The 26,724-nt window shown below is 36.4% G+C and overlaps 1 protein-coding gene across 12 annotated transcripts in view; it reads left to right on the forward strand.

The window, feature by feature from the left end:
* Positions 1-26,724, forward strand: part of BRSK2 (BR serine/threonine kinase 2) — a 460,906-nt gene that overhangs the window by 266,543 nt on the left and 167,639 nt on the right. For all 12 annotated transcript variants that reach the window (XM_087920981.1, XM_087920982.1, XM_087920987.1 and 9 more), the window contains exon 3: positions 25,355-25,440. In XM_087920981.1, coding sequence (XP_087777107.1) covers positions 25,355-25,440 — 86 coding nt within the window. The remainder of the gene's footprint in view (positions 1-25,354; positions 25,441-26,724) is intronic.

Raw genomic sequence — 26,724 nt, forward strand, 5'->3', positions numbered from 1 at the left:
GATCAGGACTCTATAACTTCTAATGTAAATATGCAAATATTAGTGGCCTCAAAGCTGATATATTTTCCCCTGCTTGAATTGTTTATGAATAGGTTTGTGGTATCAGAGTACAGACTGAGAATACCCTCTGTTCATAAAATCTAAAGAAATACAGTATATAAATATATTCTAAAAAAAACATCTACTGTAAGTATATAATGCTTTCTATCACAATCCTGCTTTCTCTGTTTCTTGTGATTCTCCCTCCAGAATCTATAACATAAATATAAGAAAACATAGGATGATACCAACCTTATCATCAATTATGAATGCAATTACATGTTGCTTCCTTTCTCATTTCATTTTTGACCTGCCCATAGGCATTAGGGTCAGTTTCCAGGTTTTATTGGTCATTGCCATGGGTTTTCAATATGGATATCAGTATAATCAGAAAATAGTAAGGTGGATGTTTATATCAATGTTAAGGCATGACCGAGTTTTTATAATGTGGATTTTAACACTATTAACATTTAATTAAAAGCACAATGTTTTCAATTAACTTTGGCAATAAAGTTAATTAAACATATTTGAAATTGTTATTTTCATTAGTTTAGATGGTAGCCTGGTGCCCATTTTGGTTTGGCAATTCTGTCAGCTATAGCAGATCTGAACTTTTTACTCATAGCCTTTCAATCTTCAAATCTTATCACCTGGATTTCAAAGACCAAGAGATTTAGCAATTTGTAGAACTTTTCAGAAATCAGGAGGTAATGAATAACTTTTCACATGTGAAAGGGTATAAACTATGTTTAAGAAAGTGAGAAAGTCTGAAGAAACAGGCTAACATGCCTTAAAGGAGAAGAGTCTTTAGGGATTATTAGTCATTTTAATTTCTACATCTCTGAATTTTTTTCCTACTCTTTCTATAGCGGTCCAAATGTTTAGTTATTTACAACATTTATACATCTTCCTTTGTCCTGTGGCTAGGGAAGCAGAGTTAGGGAAGAGAACAAAGAATATTTTCTTCTGCCAAAAAGAAAAGTATCCATCATTTCTGTTTGGTTACAGAAGCAGAGAGATTCCCAGTGATTAATGAGCGAATACTCTGATCGCAAGATTAACAAGCCTAATACACAACTAAGTATAGGAGGACTCTCCAAGGAGAGGTGGGCTGTTCCAATAAGTCAGGGCAATGGTGAAAGCTGACAGAGCAGCTATGAATGGGGCTGGTTTCTTAATCAGTGCAGCAGTATTAGTGAGTCCTGTGTAGAAAATTTTTGCATCCCTACATTGTTCTATTGAGCAAAAAATCTAATAAGTTCAGCTTAACCTCTTGATTGTTGTTTGCCCAGGCAAATCAAAAGAGTAGAAGATTCAAGAGCCCAAATCCTATGGTAAGACAAAAGGGTTTAGGGAAAAACCCATAGTGTATGAAAATAACGTATACAAAAATTTGAAATTGAGGCAAAACAGCCAGTTTTGAGACTGTTGCTTAAATGTTATGTCACAAGAAAACATTTTACACTTCCGGATAAGAAAATGTGAGAACATTTTAATGCTGTCCGATTATTGCCAGAAAAAGCTACAATTTTCAAGTTTTTCAGTCACTTGAAAATTCTTGAACTTGTCATATTTGGGAAAGTGACACTTACATGATTTGCAGTACCCAACTTATACATATGTCCAACTAGTGGTGGTATTCTACTGGTTTGGCCCGGTTCAAGGGAACCGGTAGTAAAAAATGCGACCGTTCGGCCAAATTGGTAGTAAAAAAAATCTAATAGTTCAGCCAAACTGGTATTTCTTTTTTTCCTCCCGACAATCAGCTGTTCCAAGGATCAGCTGTGCTGGGATCCCCCTTGCTGTCTTACTGCTTCACCCAGGGGACTTCCCTGAGGCCCAGGAGGCAAAAAGGGGTGCGCATGGGGGTACTGCGCCCCCCCTGCACTCCATTTTTGGCCTCCTGGGCCTCAGGGAAGCCTCCTGGGAGAAAAAAATGGGCTCCCAGGAGGCTTCCCTGAGGCCCAGGAGGCAAAAAAATGGAGCGCGGGGTGGTGGTGCTGCAGAAAAAAGGAGCCATGCCCACCCAGTCACATGGCCATGCCCACCTAACCACTCCCACCTAGCCACACCCACAGAACTGGTAGTTAAAATATTGGAATCCCACCCCTGTGCCCAACGTACATTTTTGTGAATAACAGCCAATTTGTGTCCAAAATGACCTCTGGAACAGTTGGGAAAAGTCAAGTTATCCTCAGTAAATTATTCACTAATTAAATTATTCACTAAAGCAGACTCCAGGTTTGTCAACTAAGTCTCCCTGAGCTGGCTCAATTCTCCTTGACAAGACACTTCATATCACAGTGACAGAGGTGTCTATCTTATCGAAGGGTGGAGGCAACCCTGTTTAGAGTGTTGGTTTAGAGGAAATATTTTATGTATCATCAAGGTGCCTTGCATAGTCTCAATCACTTCTCTCATGCATTCAGTGATATGCATAAAAGCTTCTGTGCTGGAGGAGAAAGTGATACAAAGTAGAGCAATGTAGCAGTTTCATTTCCATCTTTAGAAGTGGGGTACAAATGAAAAAGTGAGTCATTCAAAGCACTATCAAAATATACTTTGGGACTTTTCACCACCACATTTTGATTATGGATGAGGAGAAAAGCTTCCAAAATTGTTTTACAGTTACATTTTGTGTACCAGTCCTAAACATGATTAGAACAGAACAGAACAGAACAGAACAGAACAGAACAGAATAGAATAGAATAGAAGGGCTGGGTTGGGTTGGGTTGGTTTGGTTTGGGTTGGGTTGAGTTGAGTTGGAAGGGATCTTGGAGCTCTTCTAGCCCAAACCCCTACTTAGGCAGGAAACCCTATACCATTTCAGACAAATGGTTACTAAAAATTACAGTTGATTCTTGTGGATTGTGTGGTAAGACAACTAGAGGATAATGAAATTGCCAGTGTTTGTTCCTTATTGTAAAAGTAGAGTGGTGGAAAAGATGGTATACAGCACAAGGAGTGGAAATATTGTACCTTCATACATGATTATAGTTGTTTGAAATTCAAATGCACTAAGTGAATTAACGTTGAATAGAGAACAAAAACTATGATATATACAGTAATTATCTACACGTAGTAAGTGGATGTAAGTTATTTGGCCATCTCACCAGTTTAATAAGCACCTATCACTTGTTTTTAGCAGAAAGATTTGTAACTGTGTGTATCTTTTCAGAGAGATTGGAAAATTAGAATAGCAAATTGCCAAGAAATATGTACAAGATAACAAAGAACAGGTGCCCTAAGCTAAATTTAATGGCATAAGATAACCAATTTGTTTCAAGAGAGAAAAGAATTTGGGTAGGCTGTACTATTTATGAGTGCCTGGAGGACAATCTTAAAAGCTACAACTGCTAATGACTAAAGGATTGTGCTCTGTGTGGTATCCTCTCTCTCTCTCTCTCATTCCCCACTCCTTTGTGTGTGTGCATGTTTCTCCTACAACTTAGATCTGCTTCATATTGATCGCTTGGCAGTATGTCACCAATGTCTTCACTAATGAGAAGGATATGTAGGTAGCAGCATGTGGGGGAAAGTGAGGTGTTGAAACAACTTCAAAACAAAGGGAGATCTTTTGGCTACTTTAGTCATTTAGTTTCCTGTCCAATGGAAGCTGGAATGGGCTGCTTTGATAATGCTGCTGTTTTACTGACTCTGGAAGGCAGAGTATGAGCATATTTTCATCAAGAGCATCTCAGAAATTTGCTGTCAAAACCTTAAAAGACAGGGGCCCCCAATCCTTTGGGCATCAGGGACTGATTTTTTTTGGGAGTGAGGTTTTTACACAGACCGAAGGGGGCGTAGTTTAGTGTGCTGCATGCATCCTGCAGATGGGGCTTTGCTTGTTTGAGTGGCCCAGTTTCTGGCATGCCACCGACCTGTGCTGGTCCACGGACCAGAGGGCCGTGCCTTAAGACATAGGAGGTTGAAGTGAATGCTAGGTTCAGCTTTTTCACCACACCAGTGGATTTTGTTCCATAACCTTTTGCAAATCTTTATCATCTTTAAGGTAAGTCATTTTTAAGAAAGCCAGTTTAGTTTAGTGATTAAAGCGTCAAGCTTAAAAAAAAACAAAACACCATGAGTTCTTAGTCTCCCCTTGGGTATGAAGCCAGCTGGATGGCCTCGAGCTAGCCACTTTCTCTTAGTCTTGGGAAGGAGGGAAGTCACTTCTGAAAAACTTGCCAAAAAAACTACAGGGACATGTCCAGTCAGTCTCCAACAACCAAGCATTAAAAAAAAAAATCACCTTTAAACAAATCAAAATATAAAGATCTTGTGGGGGATTGGAAGGAAAAGAAGTACAGGTAGTCCTCAAATTATGACCCCAATTGAGGCTAAGTGAGACATTTGTTAAGTGAGTTTTCCCCCATTTTACAACCTTTCTTGCCACAGTTGTTAAGTGAATCACTGCAGTCATTAAGTTAGGAACAACGGTTTTTAAGTGAATCTGGCCTCTTCATTGACTTTGCTTGTCAGAAGGCAAAAGATGGTTGTGAAGCATCTGAATTGTGATCATGCGTGACCATGGGGGATGCTGCAATAGTTGTAAGTCTGAAAAAGGGTCATAAGTCACTTTTGCCAGTTTCCATTGTAACTTTGAACGGTTACTAAATGAACTGTTGTAAGTCAAAGATTGCCTGTAATTCTCTTGCAGAATGGTGTACGCACATGCATGTACACCAATGTACAGTTGGCATCCCTGTTCAAAACTTACAATCTGTATTGAGTTAAAGAGTCGTGATTCCTGATACACTAAGAAAAAGAGGGCAACGGAGACTTAGTAGGACACAAGTAGGACAAAGAATTGCTTAAGAAGCACTGCTTATGGTATGTCATTGAATGGGTGAGCAGGGAGAGCAAACAGGTGTTTTGGTGGAGAAGTTCAACTGAGGAAAAGGAAGAGATGGAGTATAAGAGCCAAGATGTGGGTGGGGAGAAACTGCTAACAGTTTCCTGAGCGCTGCAGACTGTCCGTTGTGTGACTGGAGCATTATTTCCTGCTGAGCAATTTGAAGCAATTTGAAAGATTCCCAGGAGAGAGTTTCCAGAGGCTGAGCAAAGAGAGAAAGCAAACTGGAGTTCATCTGAGGTAGATCAAGAAAGAACTCCCTCCTCCTTCCTTTCTGCTCATCGTAGAAACAAAGAGATAGAAGAGGCAGATCTTGCAATCTGATGGAGATGTTTGTTTGCCTCCCTGAAAGCAACAAGAAGGGCACTTGCTGTAACTGCAAACCAATTGCCCTTCTGGAAGAGAAGGTGAAGGGACTAGAAGTGAACCAGCCCACCTTCCAGTTTATCAGGAAAGATGAGGAATTCTTGGACACAGAAGTACACATGGATACCAAATACTCCAAGAAGGTGGAAGAAAGACAGGTCTGTGGAATGGGATGTTAGGGGAATATAGCACAAAGATCCAAGATTTTTTTAAAAAAATTTTGTTTTAAGCCCTCTGTTTCCTTGAAGTGTCAAAATAGGTTCCAGGGCTTCCAATTGGTAATATTTCTGAAGCTTTAGGTGACCTGGAGCCTAAAACATGAAGAACAGTTATAGATTTGGGTTTGGCTAGTCTAGAGAAAAGAAGGACTGGGGGAGGGGGATATGATAGCAGTATTCCAGTATTTGAGAGGCTGCCACAAAGAGGAGGGGGGGGGTCAATTTATTTTCCAAAGCACCTCTTGCAAACAAAGCATTGTGTTATATAGCTAATAAAAAATATTTTTATTTTGAACGAATGCTCCCGATTCATGCAGAATGTTGGGTTTCCATTTTTCCCCTCAATTAAAATAATTCAAAGGAGCAAAGGGTCAGAGATGAACGTTATGAAGATAAGTGAAATAATTCCAGCCAATTCTGGCTTACATAAATATAGTAAATCATGAACTCAATATAGTTATACATAACCAACTGAGTTATCTGAAGAAACCCACATTTTGCCTATTGTTGTTTTTTAATTTTCAGTTCTGTGCAAAAGCACTTGTTTGAAAGCAGAGAGTACTTTTCTTTATATAACTTCGTTCTGATTTATAACATTATTCTAAACAACAACAAAAAAAATTCAGTACACTTATTTTAAGGAACAAAAGTGCCTGCTCCACCCCCTCATTTTTTTCTTGCCTACACTGTACCTTATACTGACAACATAATATCATACTTACTATATTCTGCGCTTATCTCCTCTTACCTTGGGCTGCCCTCTGCAGTTTCTCTCCATAAAAGCAGTGTAGTTTCAGCTGTCAATCTGTCTTATTACTGTACTTTTTCAGTGAGTCACAACAAAAATATCTGGGTGAAGGAACAGCTACAATGTTTGTAGCTATATGCCCATTTGATCTGGGAGAATTCTCCCCATGATCTCTTCTTAGAATGTTTAATATATTGCTTGACCAGCTTCCTCCTCTGGTACATAACTTCTTGAGCTCTAACCAAGAAGAAAGCAAAGAAAATAAATTTTAAGTATGCCGAAGAACCTTAAAAGTGAAATTAATATGACATTTAAATTTAATATTGAATTTAGTATGGCTTAATATTAATTTAATATGAAATAAAATGAATATGAAATTTAATATAACTTAAAGTTAATATGATGTGAGTGTGAGGGCTCAGTGGTTAAAGATGCTGGCAGCCCAGGTTCAAGACCTGAGCACCGCATGACAGGGTGAGCTCCTGTTACTTGCACCAACTTCTGCCCTTCTAGCAGTTCAAAAGCATGCAAATGTGAGTAGATTAAAAGGTACCACTTTGGGGGGAAGGTAACAGCATTCTGTGCATCTTGGCATATAGTCATGCTGGGCATATAACCATGGAATATAACCTATATATAACCATGGAATATAACCTTCAAACATGCTACCTCCCTCAGCTAAGAAATGGGGATGAGCATTCCACCCCTCACTAGAGTTTGACATGACTGAACAAGGGGAAACCTTTACCAAAAAGACAGAAAACTTTATTTCATATATGCAAAATATCTTATAGAAAGTTGATGTAGGAGAAGAGAGGCAGAGCTGGGGACAGAGTTAAACAGGTTATCAGTTTAGAGTCCTTGTGTTGCTACAAGAGATCCAAGTTCAACCACCTCCTGAATTCTGTTGGCCTTAATCTGGTGCCAATTTAGTGCAGAACTTTAGTTAATCAGATTCTTGTGCATAAACTTGAATAAATCGTCAATACTGGAACCTAACCAATGTTCCTGATTCTTTGTATCTGATGGTTTAATAAAATGTATCTATCTGGACCTTAAGACTTTCCAATGAGGCCTCATCCTGGTCTCTCCCAATCAAGGAGAAAGAGAGATATTCCACAGCAAAACTCAATGTCCACATTAGCAAAATTTCAGAAGCAGGTGAATTTCTTTCTATTTTCCCAGGTTTTTTAATTGCCTTTTAATTGTGTTCTAATTCATCCTGAGTTAGATTTTGGAATGACCACCTCCTGCTGCTTTGTTTGTTGGCTGTTTTCCTTTTGCAATTTAATTGATTTTATTAATTGTGTGTGTGTATTTATTCAAATTGATTTTTGTATGTTTTATTGTTAGCTAATCAGACTGTGTCAGCTATTGGGCATTTTAAAACACTTTACTTAATTAATTACAGGGTTGATTGGAATAATCTTCCTGTTGGAGATTATGCTTCTGAATTTTCATCTGGAACTCCCACAGTTTGTCCAATAAATGGTGTATCACAGCCTTAAAACCAATCATTGCAGATTTGGGGATTTACATTATTTGTTTTATTATGCACTCTGAATTGTAAATCAAAACTAAGACATCAAAAACTGAATATCTCATACCCGGGCAGTAGACAATAATTCTGCAATATTGGAAAGATACATCTGTGGCTTATTCATAAAAACAAATTACTGACACATATGACATATCAGCATTTGAATTTAAGTTTTGTTTTTAACAAAGAGGGGGAGATGATTTCAAACAATCTGATTAAATTTCCAGAAATTACTTTGTACACAAGGTTATTTTCTAGAACTTCCTTCCTTCCTGCCTGCCTTCCTTCCTTCCCTCCTTCCTTATCTCTCTCTCTTTCTTTTATTTTCTCTCTCTCTTTCTCTCTCTCATGTTTTTTTGTGTCTTATTTTGTTAACACTTTTTATCTAAGCATTTTCCTCCTGTCCATTGGTTTGATGCAATGGATGTAAAAAATAAAAATGAAATATTGGTCTAGGATACCAACAGGGGAAAAAATGGAAATGTTTTATGTATGGGAAGCTGCCAGGTAACAAAGTCTATTAAAGCCCCATTAGGAAAGAGGAATAAAGCTAGGTCAACCTGGCTTCATCAATCATAGGAACCCATTCGGCACAGTTTCAGCTGAAGACTTCTGCCTTTTCCCCTCATTACCTCCTGCATTAATAGCAGAAAGCAAAAGAAAAAGTGTAGACTTGAGCTTTTGATTGTGTATAAACTGTCCTTTAGCTTTTCTCAGAAGCCCTGGATGTGGGGGTGTTCTTTTCCTTGACCAATGTCAGTGAAACTCCCCCCCCCCCAAGTATTATAGCTTTATTCCATGTGCTTTTTCTCTTTCATGAAAAGTGAATAAAAATGCCTGGTATTGCTTGGTCCCTTATTAGGAAATCAAAATATTGTACATAGTGTAACTTCCTAAATTAAACCATGAAGTTGAGAACATCAACTCTTGTACTTGTCCAGATTTTACCTTGTCATAGGATGAGCCTCGGTGGCTCAGTGGTTAGAGTGCAGTACTGCAAGCTACTCCCACTGCAATTTGGCAGATCGAAGCCCACCAGGCTCTAGGTTGACTCAGCCTTCCATCCTTCCGAGGTGGGTAAAATGACAACCCAAATTGTTGGGTTGGGTTGATTTACTCTGTAAATCCCTTTGAGAGTGCTGAAAAGCACTATAAAGCGGTATATAAGTCAAAGTGCTATTGCTATTTCAAAAGGTAAAGAGACTTCCCCACCTCTCCCTTCCCTGCATTCTTTGACTGGAAATAACCCTGAAACCAGATTCTTAAAATTGTGCTTTCTCTAAATCTTACTACTCGGAGTTGGAAAAAAAGAAAAGTAAATTGCAAATTCTAGATTAACGTATTTCCCTCCACGTATTGTGCATCCTTTTTATTTTTGTACTGTTACATTAGTATTATCTAACAATTTAACCTGCCCTCCAAATGAAGCAAGGACAGAGGAGAGTTGTTTATGTTTTGACAGAAATAATATTCTAAATTGCTTTTACAAAGCCATTGCCACCTGGCTGGTTCCTGAAGGCTGACTGAAAAAAACACTCTTTTGAAATCCAAGCTTGAATTTCTGCTTGGATTTTGGGATGGACCTTTTTTGGTCAATATCTTTGACAGTAAAAATGCTGCTTGCTGGAAAGAGATTCCTCCCAACTTGGAGTGGAGTTTCTTTTTCTTTTCTTTTTTGGAAAAAAATTATTTGGGTTTTCACAAAATATAATACAAATAAAATATCTTTTTTTGAGAATAGCATGGTCCCCGGTTATCACTTCTCCATACAGACACAAACTCAATTTCATATTCGTCTTTGTGTTCTATTCCATATCTTACTACTATTTTAACATTTTCTCAATAATTTTTCCCTTCCCTTAGTTTTCTCAACCTTGCTTTTAATTATCTCATTCCTTTCTAAATTCAACTATATATATCTTTTTCTAAGTTTCAATATATTTCTAATCATTATATTTATACTTTTGTCTGTCCTGTTTCAATTTCATATTTTCTTTTCTCATTAAACAATATTTTCCCCTGTAGTTACTGATTGGAGTATAACACCTTTGTATCTTTTAATTTTTGTCCATTCAACTCTTATTTAAACTTCAATTTATGCCTTTACAATTATAACATTCAATATAACACATAATTTCTAGTCAAATTCTGCTTGGTACATTCTTAAAATACACACTAGGTTCTTAAAGAGGAAGTATATATAAATAACAATAATAAATAAAATACTTATTCTATTCCAATTCAGCTCTATCATTAATGTTAGTTATAATCTTTAACATCTTTAACATTTCTTTTCAATGGGGTATCATACTTCCTTAGGAACACTTATAATATTTCCATATTTTTTCCATATTTCTTTCATACATTTTTGTAATAATTAAAATGATCCCATCCTTTCTTAATTTGATTCTCTCATTCTCTTTATTTCATTTATTTATTAACAAACATTGCATTATATTACAATAAGTATTTTATCTATCATTTTAATCACACTTGTTTCATATTTTCTAAGTTCATTTCTATTTCTAATATAACAATACTATCTTATGTACCCTTGTAGAATCCCACTTTCAATTAAATTTTCACCCATTATCTCTGTGTCTTTTAAATAGGCTTGTACCTTTAATCCTTGTACATTTTCCCTGTTTCTCTATGTCCTGTTTCTGTCCTTTATAACTTCTTTTCCTTTCCCTCTTCCCCCTCTTCTTCTCCCTTCCCCTTTTGACCCCTTGTCTCTCTAATTCTAATTCTCTCTTCTGTAATCCTCTCTTCTGTTTCTTCCTAATGTTGTAATTACTTTTCAAACTATTCTTTTTTTGGTTGTTTTTTTCAGATCTTAAATTTTCCACTCTCTTTTCCCCCTTTCCTTTTCTTTCCCCACATAGAATTACTTGGTAATTGAAGATGGCTTCTTCTTTGTCCTGCCCTTCTTGTTCTACAGGCACTTCTTGTTCTTTCTCATAGTTCAGGATCTCCATTTCTAAAAATTGAAATACGAAGCCAAAAAAACCTCTTCTTTCTTGTGCATCTTCTTTTTGTTTTTTAAGTTCCATTTTCAGTTCTTCCAAGAGTGATACCATTTTAAAAACTTTTAAACAACCACCTGATTGAGTTTAGTCCTTTAGATCCAATAATCAAAAATCCCAAAATCACCAAGTAATCCAAATAATCTAAAGCTGTTTCTTCTTGCTTCTTTTTTCCACTTTCTCTTCCTGGGGTTCTATTATCTTGTTACAAAGTTTCAGTTGGAATGTATCTTTTAGGAATCTTGTTAAAGTTTCACTGTTAATTCCTTTTACTTCCAGGTGGTCTCCTCCTTTTTTTCAGATCCCACCCTTTTGTTTTTTCCTTTTCTCTCCTTTCCTTCTTTTAAAGGTTTTTGAAAATCCGGAAGTCTTTATTATCCCTTTGACATTTTATTTTCAGCTTAAATGCCTGTTAATGTCAAAGTGGATTTTTGTCAGTTTCTTATTTAAATCTCTTAGTTGTCAATATGGGGAAGGAAAGGGAAGAAAACCAAATCCTTTCCCTTCCCTCTCTCATTTGCCGCTTCAAAATCTTCTTTGGGAGCAATGTTATTCTTTATAGTTCAAATTCCAGGGTACTTTATGTTGTTGCTTTTTCAGTTTGACCCGGTCAGCCAAAACTTTCTCTTCTTATCTTCCTCCTGCACATTCTTTTCCAATCCAGTTCTTCTTTGAGGTGGCCATTTCTGACCACCGCTTCAACCGCCTTCAGGAAAGGGAGTAATGGCCAGCTGGGGAGGAGAAATGCAGCTCTCCTTGACACTGCTGGCGATCTCCCCCCTCTTCACCACCTCTAGGGGGTGGCTTAGCCCCAAAACCAGCCAGCTCAGGGCACTCCAATGGCAAGCATGGATCAAAACCGCACACGATCACGGTTCTTGGTCCGTTGCCAAAGAAGCTCAAACTGGAAGTCCTTGGAGTGGAGTTTCTCTGGCGGGCAAGGAAGGAACTGCAATACTGGACTGGAGGGAGGGGAAAGCAAAGATTGAAGCTTTTCCCCCTCAGTAGGCCACCATTGGAGTTCTTTCTGCACAGAAGGGAGCTACCTGTGCCCCTCCCCCCATTCAACAGGCAGTTCTTTCTGTCCACTTAATAACAGCACCTGGGAAAGCCAGATGTGGTCCTAAAGTCAAGCCAACTCATATGTCAGCTACTTTTCAACCATCACAACTTAAGACCATCATTCTGGGCTCAGTTACAGTTGTAAGTTGAGGACTATCTGCAAGTCAATTATGATGAGTAAGAGGCTATGATGAAATATAAGTTCACTGTACCTGTACTTTCAGTAATTCCATCCATAGATTAGATAAAATAGCTAGTTCCGGCTCCTTTTTTTAAAAAAAAAATCTGGTTAAGATAAGTGGGTAAAAACTAAATAAATAAATTAATATAGAGCATCACTACCTTTTGCGAAACTACTGATGCTGAAGGTATTTTATTGAAAAACGGAAGTGGTTTCCTGTTCCCATTCACCTAAATATAGTCAGGGAACTATATATCAGGTGTTTATTTTGCTACGTACCATTGGGTAACAGATTATTCTGCATGCTGAATGAATAAAAATCCCATTTGTTGTCATTTTTTATCAGTGCTTCCTGCTTGCAATTTAAAGAGACATGCACTACAGGTGACTGCTCTATAGAGGCATACTGTTTCTATGATTGTAATATAAACTGTCAAATGTAATTTTGTATTATGTAGCAGTCGTAACAACCATATAAGATGAGTTAGAAATGTCAAACCATTTTCTTAAAACATTTGTTATGATAAAATTACATCCTTTATTAACGCTGAAACTTGATTAAGTTGTTTGATTTTATTTATTCCAAGACTTCACATCTCTAATTTCATAATGTTCTTTTTCAGTGCTTTCAAGTCTTGAGAAACAACATGAATGGGATGGACTGTTGAATCAGTCCAAGCATCAATTTATCTTTCATACAATTCCCATTGTAAGCTGTTTTTCAGTACTTGATGTATCTCGGAACAGAAAGGTTTTGCAAATCCACTACAAGTACAGCATAAGGCAAAAGGTTAACAGACACTTAAACAGTTTTGCATCTCTCTGTACTTTTCCCTATAGCTTTGAGACTTTAAAATATAACAATTACTTTGCAGTTTAAGCAATTTAGGACTGGAAAGGGAGGGGGTTGGGCCAGCCAGAGGTGGTATTTGCCAGTTCTCTGAACAACTCAAAATTTCCGCTACCCATATACCAGAACCGATCCGAACCGGCTGAATATCACCTGTGGTTGAATACTGTTTAGAGAAGAGGAAGTTGCAAATGTGCAAAGGGTGGAATAAAGTAATGGTAGGTTCCATTTTCACTACATAGCAGTGTAGTAATTCTATCTTTGTTATACTGTCACAAATTGCAAAGAAAGTTAACATAAAAATTGCATGTAATAAGAGAGAGAGACAAATCAAAGCATTAGCCCTTTACAGTCATTCAAAGGGGTCACAAGATTGAATGGAGAAATGGTTAAGTACCGACCTTCCCATTGAGGTGTGTCTGTGTGAAATGAGTTTATAGTAATAGGAAGCCAACATTACCAAGGAAAAGGTCTGGGAAGGGAGACAGAAGTGAAGATCTTGCACTTCTCTTACTAAGGGCAGTATTGCCCTTGGGTTAGTCTCTGTCATTAGCAGAGCTAGTGAAGCATCTTATTTAACTAATCAGCTCCCTGCTTAGATCTTAAAAACCTTTAATTGTTACCTGCAAGGTCACAAACCAATTGGTGTGCCTTTGTGTCTCCTTTAAATCCATTTTGATTCAGCATGTGTCCTGTATAAAAAGCCTCTTGTGAAGAAAAAAAAAATGTTCTGAAGTTGACACAGAGAACATTCTTAGAATTTAAGGACTTAGGTACAGTTGCAGATACATTAGTCTTTTTAACATTATGCAGCTGTGACTTCATTATTTCTGTTAACTGCAGGCTTCTAGAGCTTTTCTTTGGCTTAACTGTTTGATATTTGGTTTGTTCTGTTGTAATTTTACCTGGATGAAAGCAGTCAGCTCGGCAGGGCTCTGCTTTCTTTCCCCCATCACAGCTTGGAACAAACAGCAATATGTAAGTTTCTCACTGCAAGGAAACACAAAAGTGATTCCAAATGCTGTTGAAAGACAGGAAGGATTCACTGTGCTATCCCATGTTTTAAAAATTAAGTTATTTAGCTCTATTTAGAGAGATAGCAGTCCTGGTTGCTGATGGTACATATTGCCATTCTATTCTTTTAGGCAAGTCATTGGTGTTTACTATAGCCTGAATTGCCAGCCTCTGGTGTTTCCTTGGAAATGTGAAACTGTGTTCTTAAGCAAACATTTGCTGCAATAAAAATAATTGAGGAATCACAGCTGTTCTTCAAACTTCAAGTAGAACTACTCAATTACATTAAATCTCTTGTAAAATCTCCATAGAATGGGAAATGAGTTGCAACAATTTTGTATCAATTTTCACAGCAATCTGGGTAGAGATCTTGTCACTATTCCTGGTTTTTTGTATTAAATTCACTTACTTATACAGGATAACCGCAATCCAGGTAGGCATTTCATTTGAAATAAGCAAAGACAAAAGACTGTTTAAATTTATTATACTCATGTTGCTTTTTCAATTTGAGCTGAATGTCATTTCTCTTTTTCCTAGGTAATAGAATCCAGGGGGATAACTATTATAATTTTTCCAACTACTTTATCACACAGCTATGGAATGTAATTCAGAGAGAAAACATTCACTTATCAAAAGTCACCAGGAAAGCATGGGCCAATTCTGCAATATAAACATTGTTTCTGAAAGTCCTCTTTGATTAATAGGCATGCTTAGAAAATGATTTTTAAGATCTATATTATGCTAGTGAAAGTTGTGTTCTCACATGAGATTTAAATGCTATTTTGTTTAATCCAATATAATTGTAATGATTGAATCTGACCATATAGAGCAGGGGTGTCAAACTCGCTGCGTCACATTGTTGTCTCATGATGTATTGCAACTTTCTCCCCTTTGCTAAACCATGGGTGGGCGTGGCCAGCATGTGATGTATCCAGCCTGCGGGCCATGAGTTTGATACCTCTGATATAGAGTATTTGGAAACTACTATTACTAGTATAAAATATTGAGAGCCAGTTTGGTCTAGAGGTTAAGGCGCCAGGCTAGAAACCAGGAGTTCTATGTTGACCTTGGCATGAAAGCCACCTGAGTAACCATGGGCCAGGCATTCTCTCTCAGCCCATTTTACCTTACAAGGTTGTTGTGAAGGAGGAGGAAAGAGTATTAAATATGTTCAACACCTTGAATTATTTATAAAAATAAAGACAAGATAGAACTCAAACAAGATTGCTTTATGTCTTGAAGTAACTTTCCAACTAATAATAGTTTCTAAACATATCTTTTATTCCAGTCAGTATTGAATATTCCATTCAGTTATGCATGACCAAGAAGGGTAGTTTCTGGCTTTTTATAATACTTACATCTAAGGCACAAAATACCCTAGCAACATCTATTACCATGTTTCCAAGATATGTTCTTCCTGTTGACTCAGCCTGTGACTGCATTGTGTTAAATTGTTGGTGGTGTTTTTCTTTTTCTTTTCTTTAAATTGTTTTTTTTATTTAAAAAATGGCAATAGCAGTAACACTTAGACTTATATACCGCTTCACAGTAATTTACAGCCCTCTACAAGCAGTTTACAAAGTCATCATATTGCCTTCCCTCCCCAACAATCTGGGTCCTCATTTTACCCACCATGGAAGGCTGAGTCAACCTTGAGCCTGGTGAGATTTGAACTGGCAAATTGCAAGCAGCTGGCAGGCAACAGAAATAGCCTCCAGTACTGCATTCTAACCACTGTGCCACCGCGGCTGAAATGCCTAAGGATAGCCTCGCAGAATTAGGCAGTGCTTGCTACCTATTTAATTTGTGTGGCAGTGGGGAAGTTAGATGACAGGGAACAGCTACAATAAAGGTTATGTGGAGACCACCACAAATGTTATGCTGGTATTGTTTATTTCAGTTCAAAGATGGCTGAAAAGAACCCTCCAACCTAGCCATCCAGAAGAATTAATCAGATTCTTAAAAGCTCTCTTTGTCCATAGACGTTGTGAGTTGCAGCTGAGACAATTGAAAATATTTCACATTTCAGACACTTAAGTTGCATGGGGTACTGGTTTGTTAAGCACCCAGGTGGTGTTTGATTTATTTTATTCCATTAAGTAAATGACTGCACTAATTGAAAAACTCACCACTGACAGCCACAGTTTAACAGCATACCAATGATTCTGTATCCCTTCCTGACGGCAACTTGAGGGTTATTGCTGTCTTTAAAACCAGAAGTCCAAGTTATTGTGTTTATTTTCCTAAATTTCACTCCAGCCATAATTTGGAGATTGTGGGGAGGGCGGGGAGATTTGAAAATCATATTTTCAATTAATATTTTATCATATTTCTAAACTGCCTATCTTAAGTGATTCTGGACAGTTACAATAAAAAAACATACAGTGGTGTAAAAATAGAATTGAACTGTTAAAAACAGAATTAAAAGGAAGTTAAAAATTAAAAGGTAAAGAAGTGAAGGGATCTTCCTCAAGCCCCCAACCACCCCCAGGATTGCATATTACTCTTAGATCACCATGCCAATTGGCAGAACCAGGTCTTGACACTCTTCCTGAAGGCCAGAAGAGTTGGGCCCCACATCAGCTCTGGGTTAAGGTACTCAGTTTAAGTCAGGGGTCTTCAAACTTGACATCTTTAAGACTTGTGGACTTCAACTCCCAGAATTCCTCCTCCAGTCCTGTTAGCTCAGGAATTCTGGAGTTGAAGTCCACAAGTCTTAAACTTGCCAAGTTTGAAGACCCTTGGTTTAAGTAATTGAGTGTTATGTGATCATTGGAAAAGTAAAGTTCATTACTTTTTGTTTTATGAAGCAAGCTTGGGTAGCAGTTGGGAAGAAAATTGGTGGGAAAGACTTTTTTTACTAATGAAGGCAAATTTACATGTCTGCCGCCCAGAGTCACCTTGTGTGAGATGGGCAACCATACAAATTTGATTAAGTAAATAAATAAAATCTAATGTGGTTAGCCCCCAAGCTAAAATTATTGCAAAAATAATGGTAAAAATCATTTGCCGTAACAAGTTTGGCAAAAGAGATAATAGCATAGAAATTTTCTAAAACAGAGAGAGTTAGACTGAATGCAGTTCCTAGAGGAATGTATTTCACAGTCCTGGAATAATTCTGGAAACTGTCTTTTTGGCATTTGGTAGCATGGGTATCTGCAGCAGGGCCATTGAAGCAGCCAATTAGATGGTCCCTTACATAACTGGATTCTAAACTATTAGAATTTTAAAAAATAATCAAAATATCTTAACTATACTCTATAAACAACAGGCAACCAAAACAGATCTTTCGGTACAAGACTCATAAGTTCCGTGTAGTTTTCACTAGTGAGTATCCCTGTATCTTGCACCAGCTATAACTTCCACACCCCTTTCAAGCATAGTTCCACATAGAGTTATTTGCACTGGTCAAGACTGATATAAACAATGTGTGGAAAACCATCAATCAATTCAATCAGCTGAGGAAGGACTTCATGACTTACTTATAGTTGTGCTATTGGCCCAAAAGCATCTCTAAAGGACTTCCAAGCAGGCAGTCCCCTTTGGAGTTTCCCTTTCAATAATAACTTCATCAGTAACTTGCCACCAAGGACAGCTTTCTTTTCAGGCCTCACTCATGGGCAAATGATCTCTGCCAGAAACATACAATCCCAACCTTATCTTGACAAGCAGACAAGCATCAGCCACTAATCGCTCCACTTCCCCTTTCTCCCTTTCTCTTTCTCTTTCCATATTCAGTGTTTTTTCTCTCCAAGAATAGGAAAGGTCAGTTCCTTCCTAGTTTGTAAAAATAAAACATTAGATATTAGCAGTTCAAGGCTCTTTTTTTGTGATCTCTGGAGCCCCCAAAGATTATGCCAATGGAAATCGGTTGCATCAAAAAGTGATGCGATTTTCAGGTGGGTTTAGGTGGGAAATACAAGGGAGAAAGTATATGAATCCACCGATAGGCATAACATAACCGATAGGCATAACACTTTATTTTGTCTAGCCAATTTCCATCAAGTGGAAAAATATAAACATTTCAACCTGGTTTTGTCTAATGATATCAACATTATACTGTCCTTTCCCCTGTGGCCCACAGCTGATAAAGAAAAATGTGGCTTTTAAACTTTGTGTTGTCTGACTGTGCATTAGTAAACTATTTAAAATTCCTGAAAATTCAAAATACATAGATTCACTTACTTAGTAATTTGCAAAATTTATATGGAATTTTTTCATTCAGAGGCGTTGCTTGGGTAGTAGTATTTCTTCTATCTATCTATCTATCTATCTATCTATCTATCTATCTATCTATCTATCTATCTATCTATCTATCTATCTATGTAGGTCTAGGTGTGTTCAGGTCTTTTCCCGTGTAAGATTAAGAGTATCTTGGCAATGTTTCGGTAAGGTCCCACTCGTCATCCTCAGGCTGGTGCTTTCGGCTTTGCCACTGCCACTGGCACAAAGCTGAAAGCACCAGCCTGAGGATGGCAAGTGGGACCTCACCGAAATGTTGCCAAGATATATATATAGACCTACATACCTGTACCTGTGAAAATCTACAAAAATATATATATATATACAACTGTGGGGCCTGACTTCACAGACGGACACAATACAGAAGCCTGATGATGGCAGATGAGATTCTGCCAAAACGTTGCTACAACTTTAAAAGCACAACTACAATGACATGGGAAAATACCCAAACAAAGCTGAATACCATACAAAAAAAAAAAAAAAGCACAACTACAATGACGTGGGAAAATACCCGAACAAAGCTGAATACCATACATGTAAGTACCCATAAAAACTTAAGAAAACATTATATATATATATATATATATATATATATATATATATATATATATATATATGGATCTTTGGTTGTTGGGTTTTCTCCAGAAGATTCAAAGTATCTAGCAACGTTTCGATGAAGTCTCATTCATCATCATCAGGCCTCTGTCTTTGGCTCTTGCTTTTCAGAGTGATGTGAGGTTGCAGCTGAAAAACATCACTCTGAAAAGCAGAGCCAAGACAGAGGCCTGATGATGATGAATGAGACTTCATACGTCAATACAATCTTCTGGAGAAAACCGAACAACCAAGATCCACATATAAACCCGAGAACCTCAGAAAACAAATATATATATATATATATATATATATATATATATATATATATATATATATATATATATATATATATATAAATATAAATATAAATATAAATATAAATATAAATATAAATATAAATAATATATATATATATTCAGTTTTGTTCGGGTATTTTTTCGGGTACTTTTACAGTTGTTTCAGTTTTAAATTTGGGGCTAGCCTATTGCTGTGCCAGAATGGTTTTTTCTTCATCCTGATTGGTTGGGAGTCTTGGTCTGTGTTTATTGGTTTTGGAGTTTGCTGTGTTCTGCTTGATTGGTGTTTCTAATATCTTCTGTCTGTTTTGTGGCTTTTTTTCTTGGTTGGGTGGCAACATTGTGTTCGTGTATTGGAGGCTTTCAGTGCAACTTGGCTCTGAGTAAATGGACGGCTATCATTTGTTAGGAAGCTAGGTTTCATCTGGGTGCCTGGTTGGGGTGTGTTTGAGCTGGAGGTATCAGGGGGGATCTGTTTGTGCCCAGGTGTTTGCCTGGCAGATCTTCACAAGCATTAAAAGCTTGAGATTCTGTCGAAACGTTGCTACAACTTTAAAAGCACAACTATAATGACGTGGGAAAATACCCGAACAAAGCTGAATATCATACGTGTAAGTACCCGCAAAAACTTAAGAATATGAATATATATATATATATATATATATATATATATATATTTGTTTTCTGAGGTTCTCGCGGGTATTTATATGTGGATCTTTGGTTGTTCGGGTTTTCTCCCGCGTAAGATTCGAAGTATCTAGGCAACGTTTCGATGAAGTCTCAAACCCCTCCGAGCCATACATGAAGCAAACCGACACCCACTATGAAGATGCAACAGGACCACGAACTAGAAGCCAAACAGCAAGATCACAACTCACCAGCTCAAATCCCCAGCAACTAAGACTAACCGGAGCACAGCCAAGCCCCCACCTGAACAGAACACGCCTCCAACCAATCAGAACACGGCTAACCCCCAACCAATCAGAACACAACCAAACCCCTACCAATGAGAACACACCCCACCCAATCAGAACACAGCCAAGCCCCACCCAATCAAGTCCCACCCCACTGGCAGTTAAAAGGAGGAAGCAGCTGCAATCTCACATTACTCTGAAAAGCACAGAGCCGGAGACAGAAGCCTGAAGATGATGAATGAGACTTCATCGAAACGTTGCCTAGATACTTCGAATCTTCGCGGGAAAACCGAACAACCAAAGATCCACATATATATATATATATATATATATATATATATATATATATATATATATATATATATATATATATATATATATATATATTTGTATTCAACTATCAGATTAAAATACAGATTAAAGATCAAGACTGGGGACGCTTTGTTTTTAATATGTATATTTGTAGACTACTGATGAACTAAAAGATTCAGTAACACAGGCTATTTCAAGTTGGATATCTGAAGAGAAATACAAGTTATTTTTTTAAAATGAAAACACTTTACAGTTTAGGCAATAAAATACTTAGATTAGGGGGAAATTAAAGTAGAAGTAATACAAGGAATGTTAGTATCCATTTGTAAATAGTCAAATCCATTTGTAAATAGTCGATAGTATTTTAATTAAAAACATGAGATACTATACTTGATTACTTTATCTTTTTTTCTTTTTGCTTGTGCAAAAAGAAATTTTAAAATATCATAACTGGGGCTTCTTAAGTGACTGAAGCCATAAATCTTACTTTTGTGTGCCTATTCATCTCAGGCTTTTAGACAGTAACAAGAAGTACCCTGAAAGAACTATAGCATCGCATCACTCATTTAAGGTTGACACTATGTCACAGCCATCAGCAGGAGAGGCTTTTTAAAAGTAATGACTCTTCAATATTCTGAGAGGCAAAGATAAAATAAAATTCCTAATGTTGTTTTGGTCAGGTATAATATTAGCCAGATTCCTTTGTCAGCAATGCTCTAAGTCACCCCACCCCCCAATATGCACATGAAGAAAATATGGGGTGGGTGGGGGTGGTTTGCTTTTATTTTTATTTTTAAATATTACATGTTCTGTTGGAGGAAAATATGTTTTGACCCCAGGTGGTTTGTTTCCAAAGTGGGAAGATATAAAAGATGCCAGATGATTGGTGAAGGGTTAAGGAAGTACTTTATTTTGTCCAAGATCAACCAAGAATGTTGTGTCACCTTTTTATAAATTTCTATTCCATCAAAATTCCTCTTTTAAATTGCAAATTAAAAAAATTATTCTCCCCATAACCTAATTTTTTTGTCTCTATGAAGTTCAGAAATCTTTTCAGTCCTGGTTTAAGAAAATGTTCATTAGGATTTGCCAGAAATATTAAGCAAATAGTTTATTCCTGATCAAATAATCAAACTTCGCATTATTTCTTTTTGCTCTTCACAATCTTGATATTCCAATGGTATTGCGGGATTTGATATTTCAATCTTCGGCATTCAAAAGGAGCCTTCAAAGTTTTTGCCAGTCTGCTTTCTACATCCCATAAAGAGGTATCATTCAGTATTTCCTGTTGTAGCTGTTTCATCTCCAGATCTTCTCCTTGATTTATCCTTTGTATTTCCATTTTGGTAATCTTAATTTAGTTGACTTCCATTGTTCAAACTCTTTATGTGAGGTAACAGGTTTTTTAGGTTTTTCTCATCATATAACAATTTTTCCACTGAACTTTCTATCCTTTCTGAGATATTAATTCCTTAGTCCAGCTTTTTAAAAAAAAAATATTTAAGATAAGAACAAGTTAAAGCCAGCTTAGCCTTTTTAACTCTTTTCTGCCTTGTTCTATAGGGTCCATTTGCAGTTTTCATCTGTTGTTAGTATGGACTAAGTTCCATTTCAATAATTTCCAATGTGTATATTATTATATACTTGTTTTTAAAACCTTACAATAAAAGTAACCAATATTCCAAAAAACTCTGGTCTTCCAGTTGGCTGAGCCCAATCTGGCCTTCTGGTGTGAGTCATGGGTAATTAAAGATATGGAGACAGCGACTGCTTTGAAAAAGAAAGGTCAGCGAGTAGACTATTCCTTCAAAGCTCTCTGGAGGAGAAAACAAGAGATCACCCAACAGTGCTCTGAATGGCACCATAAAACAGGTCTCCCATGGGTTTGAGTCCCAAGAGCTGATGGAGATGACATATTTGTTCTCAATAGGGGCGGAGCTTCTAAAAGGAACTGATACTTACTAATCATGTTCAATATTGAGTTTAACCACTTTATGAATATTAGAGATTTTCAAAACAGTGAGGACAATTTGAAACTTCATGAGTTTCACCTTCTTTTTTGGATTTAAGACATTTTAAACAGAGAATTAAGAATTTAAAATCATATACAATATGCAATTGGCAAAAAAAAAAGAATTTTGATTTAGAATGTTAAATCCAAATTCAAAGCTCTACAATTCTTTTCCCATTTAATCTTCTATATGCTATTGGGACAAATCATATATTATCATAACTTTATTCCCAGAATTATTACAGAAAAAAATAAAAGCAGCTTTTATTTTTTTATTCTGAATATTTCTATTAACACAGTGCTATGAGATGTGCACTTGAAGAAAGAGTAGGGGGGAATTCTCAGCAGCACATCAGCTGATAACAAATAATCAGAGTTGGAAGGGACCTGATAGGTCATCTAGTCCAACCTGCCCCCCCTGCCCAAGAGGGTGACCCTATACTATTTCTGACAAATGGCAGTCCAATCTCTTCTTGAAGCCTGGGAAGGAGGTAGCACATTCCAGAGAGAAGCCTAAATTAAGAGACTGTGAAATCCTGAGTTGGATGTGGGAGGGATGAAGAAGTTCAAAGTAGCCACACCTTAGAATCTCTCAGGGTGTATCTGTTAAATTAAAAGGTTATAGCTTCTAAGTTTTTAGAATTCTACATTGTGATACATTGAAGATTTTTTAAATATTTCATACATACAAATAAATAAATAAATAGTTTGTATCACCAGAATAAGTTAATACTTCTATCTCTGACAAGATATAACAGGCTGTACTTGGCTTTTAATTTTAGAAATACAGTGTACAGAGTTCAACCAGATTCTTCTGTTTGGCTACTGAGACAGAATACAACTATTTTATCCAAATGTTATCCAATCTGTTTTAATGTCTCTAGTTTCATGCAGGTTGCTCTGATACAGAAAATTGTATGAAAAAAGGCAGATTAGCAAGAGTATTAGTTGGATTCAGAGTTCATGGTTTTTTTTCTATATTAGTCTACTGAGTTCAATAGTCTGTTGTTCATTTGTACAGCCTTACTTCTCAGTTCATCAGACTGTGATTAAAGCATTAGTGGTTCATTCTTATATAAGCGTACCAACCATCCTCAGTTGCTCCAGTTATATAACAATGAAAGAGGTAATGCAGAATTAATCTAAAGCACCTTATTCAGCAGAGAAAATTGCCAAAGGTATAGTATTATATTACTGAATGTGTTTAGAATTCTGGTATCTATGCCACGGGAGGCTTGCCTTCTGCTGTAGAAGTAAAAAATCTTTTATATATAAACGGAACAAGATCGGCAAACACCATCCAGCAATTCCAGGAGACTATATTTTAAAAGTTTTATTTTAGCAATGTAGGCATTTCACCATAATTCAGAATGTACATTCCAAGCAGTCCTCCTTGTCATTGGCCAAATAACAGAAGAATCTTGGGAAGCAGTTTTTTAGACGACCTTGATGAAAAGGAAGATAGGCCTTTGAACCTATTCCTCCTTCACCCCAGATCTCTCTTATTTGCAGTATTAACTTACCTCATCTTCATTGATATAGAGGAGTAAGGAGATTGCCTTGAAGAAAGTATATGGCGGCCATTAAGAATGCACAAACTTAGCTCAAGTAAACTTAGCCCAGATAAACATGAACTTAGCTCAGGAAGGTGAGACAAAGGAAGTTGCTTTGATTCTTTTGGATATATAGAGGGAGGTAAACAAAACACTCTCGGGCTTTCAAGAAGCTGTCATTTGTATCAATAAATTCTAGTTTTACTATTTCTTGTAGTGTTTGCTTCCTGACTGGGTCTTACCCCAAAGGGCTACTATTGATGGTTATTTTAATGTCATAATCATTTATCAAGATCTGACAGATATTCATTTTGTCCTTTCCATGAATATAGGTATTACAATAATATTAGATAAATATCCTCAAAAATTCTCTATCTCTTCATATCTTTTATTGGGATTTCTTTTCTCTTGACATAGCCTGCCACATGAATTTCTTTCAAATTCCATCTCCAGGACAACTTGCTAATGCTTTATTATTGTCTATTAATTTATTCTGTAATATCTATCATTCATGACTTGGCTATAAGATGAAGAACACTCAATAATGATGAAAATAGTGTTTGTTCAAATTAGATGAGTACAGAAAAAATTCATTCATAAAATTGCAGATTGCTTAACAAGGTATCCTATTTTATAACTAATCCGCACATCGTGTAATGTTTGAGATTTAATGCAGTATTCTAGGGACTGTTTTGTGCATCATGCATTAAAGAATGTTAACTTTTGAAGGATTCTGGTACTGAAACTGTAGTCTTTTTGTTGATTTGTATATAAGCTCAGAAAACCTTAGACATACATGTGCTGAGAGAAAAGACAATGTGAAGCTTCTAGCTATGGTTTATAATTTGCATTTTTAAATATTCTCTGACAATGAGAAATTAGTGTTATAGAATTCAGAATTAGTTAAAGATGCAGAAAATCTCAGTTATGGCCTCAGACTATTCTCCACTGAATAATGCTTTAAATTCTGTTAAGGTATCACAGAATATCCAAGGCAACTGTGAGTCCAGCAGTTCATGAACCATTTATACTTTGGATCATTATGTAAAACAGACTCAGTGCTCTAAATCTCTGAATTTCTGAAAACACTGTGGTTACTGAAAGAACATTTACCATGGGAATCATAATTATTTCTGTAAATATGATACAATTATTGTACTTGTATATTATTGTTATTCTCTACATCCTTCTGAATATACTAATAAAGTATATAGTTAATAATACCATTTCCTGCAATTTATGAGATTTAGTCCCTGAAAGCTTATGTCATGTATATTTGTGCCAAGGAGCTTTAAGATTCTGTTGATTTTGTTATATGACTAAACCTTATATGCATTTGAATGAACGTTAGCGTAATTTTAATAAAAAATAAGCAAATACCATTAGTTTTTTTGTCAGCTGACCACATTTCCTGAATATCTATTTTCTACATTATTTTATTACTGAACTAGTGAAAGATTGAAAACAGAACATTGCAATATAATCTAAGACATAGATTTTAATCTCTTGTATCCTTCTTTTCTCTTTTAGGTGGAACGGGAAATAGCCATCTTGAAGTTGATAGAACATCCCCATGTTTTAAAGCTGCACGACGTTTATGAAAATAAAAAATATTTGTAGGTATTATTCATTGACATTTAATTATTATTAAACAAATCTATATGGTAGACCAACTCACGCACCGTGACTTTGGGTGGCTTATAACATATTAAAGAATAAAATACTACATTGGGACTGGGAGGCCATTGAACATCTTAGTGTATGAGGTAGACAAGTCAAATCAACAGAAACAGACTAGTGAATGACTCTTTCAATATCATTCTGTGAACGCATGGATGTATTAACATTTGAAACTTGTCAAATCTGTCAATTCCACAATTGATAAATTAATAGAATTCTTATTTTCCCTTACATTTCTCTAAAGCAGAATTCCCTAGTTTGGTAGCTTTCAGATGAAAGTTAAAATATATCTGTGAGGACACCAAGCTGGGAAAATCTGCGCTGGAATTTGAAAGGAAGTATATTTCTCAAAGCTAAAAGAAGTATTATTATAATCAAAAGTTGTTTAAGATTTAAGACCTTTTTTGGTTCTTTCCCTCACAGTGATGTTTTGTTTATTTTTACTGACTCTTTATTTTACTGACTTCTTGGGGCTAATAAATATATTCATTGTCATTTTCTAAAGGGGAATTTGAATTACAGGGTTTTCCCAGGTTTACTAGCAACAGACGAAAGAATTGTAACTATTGCCAGATATATAAAATATATTAAGACATTTTATGTTTTATTACCATGTTTTACAATTTATAAAAGTGAAATGGGAAATAAAATTCTAATTAAAGATAAGACAGAATTAAAATGTTAAATATAAAAACAGTTGAACAGTGCAACTCACCTCAGCAGATGAAGTAGCTTGAAAAATATCTGCCTTGCATTCTCATCAAAAATATATGTATAAAGCTTGAAGCTCACGAGGCAGAATATCAAAAGCCTCAAGAGACTTCTAAAGAAGAATATAGCTTTTCAAATTGGCTAGGTGCATGACATAGGTTATAATGTCTTATGTCCCCCGCCATAGATAATTGGCAGTGGAGTTGTTTTAACAATAGATTTTACATATTCCCTGCAGTCATTCCCAGTCAGTAGTTTAAAAGCAGTATTCTGAACTCACTGAAATTTCTGAATCTTTTTCAAAATCAGTTCCTTCCTACAAGGGAGGTCATAGTAATCCAGAGGGAAGTAGTTAAGGCAAGGCCAGATTGGAACTGCTGTACAGTATTATTTCCAGAAAGAGATATAGCTGGTGCACCAGCTTTAGATGAGACTTCTACCTAACTCACAAACTAAGAATGGAGTTCAAGATTGATCTTCTTACCTGACCATGATGGCTTAATTGTTGA

Source organism: Pseudonaja textilis, chromosome 1 (genome assembly GCF_049901715.1).
Source record: "Pseudonaja textilis isolate UNSWEBS1 chromosome 1, rPseTex1.2, whole genome shotgun sequence".
NCBI lineage: Eukaryota > Metazoa > Chordata > Lepidosauria > Squamata > Elapidae > Pseudonaja > Pseudonaja textilis.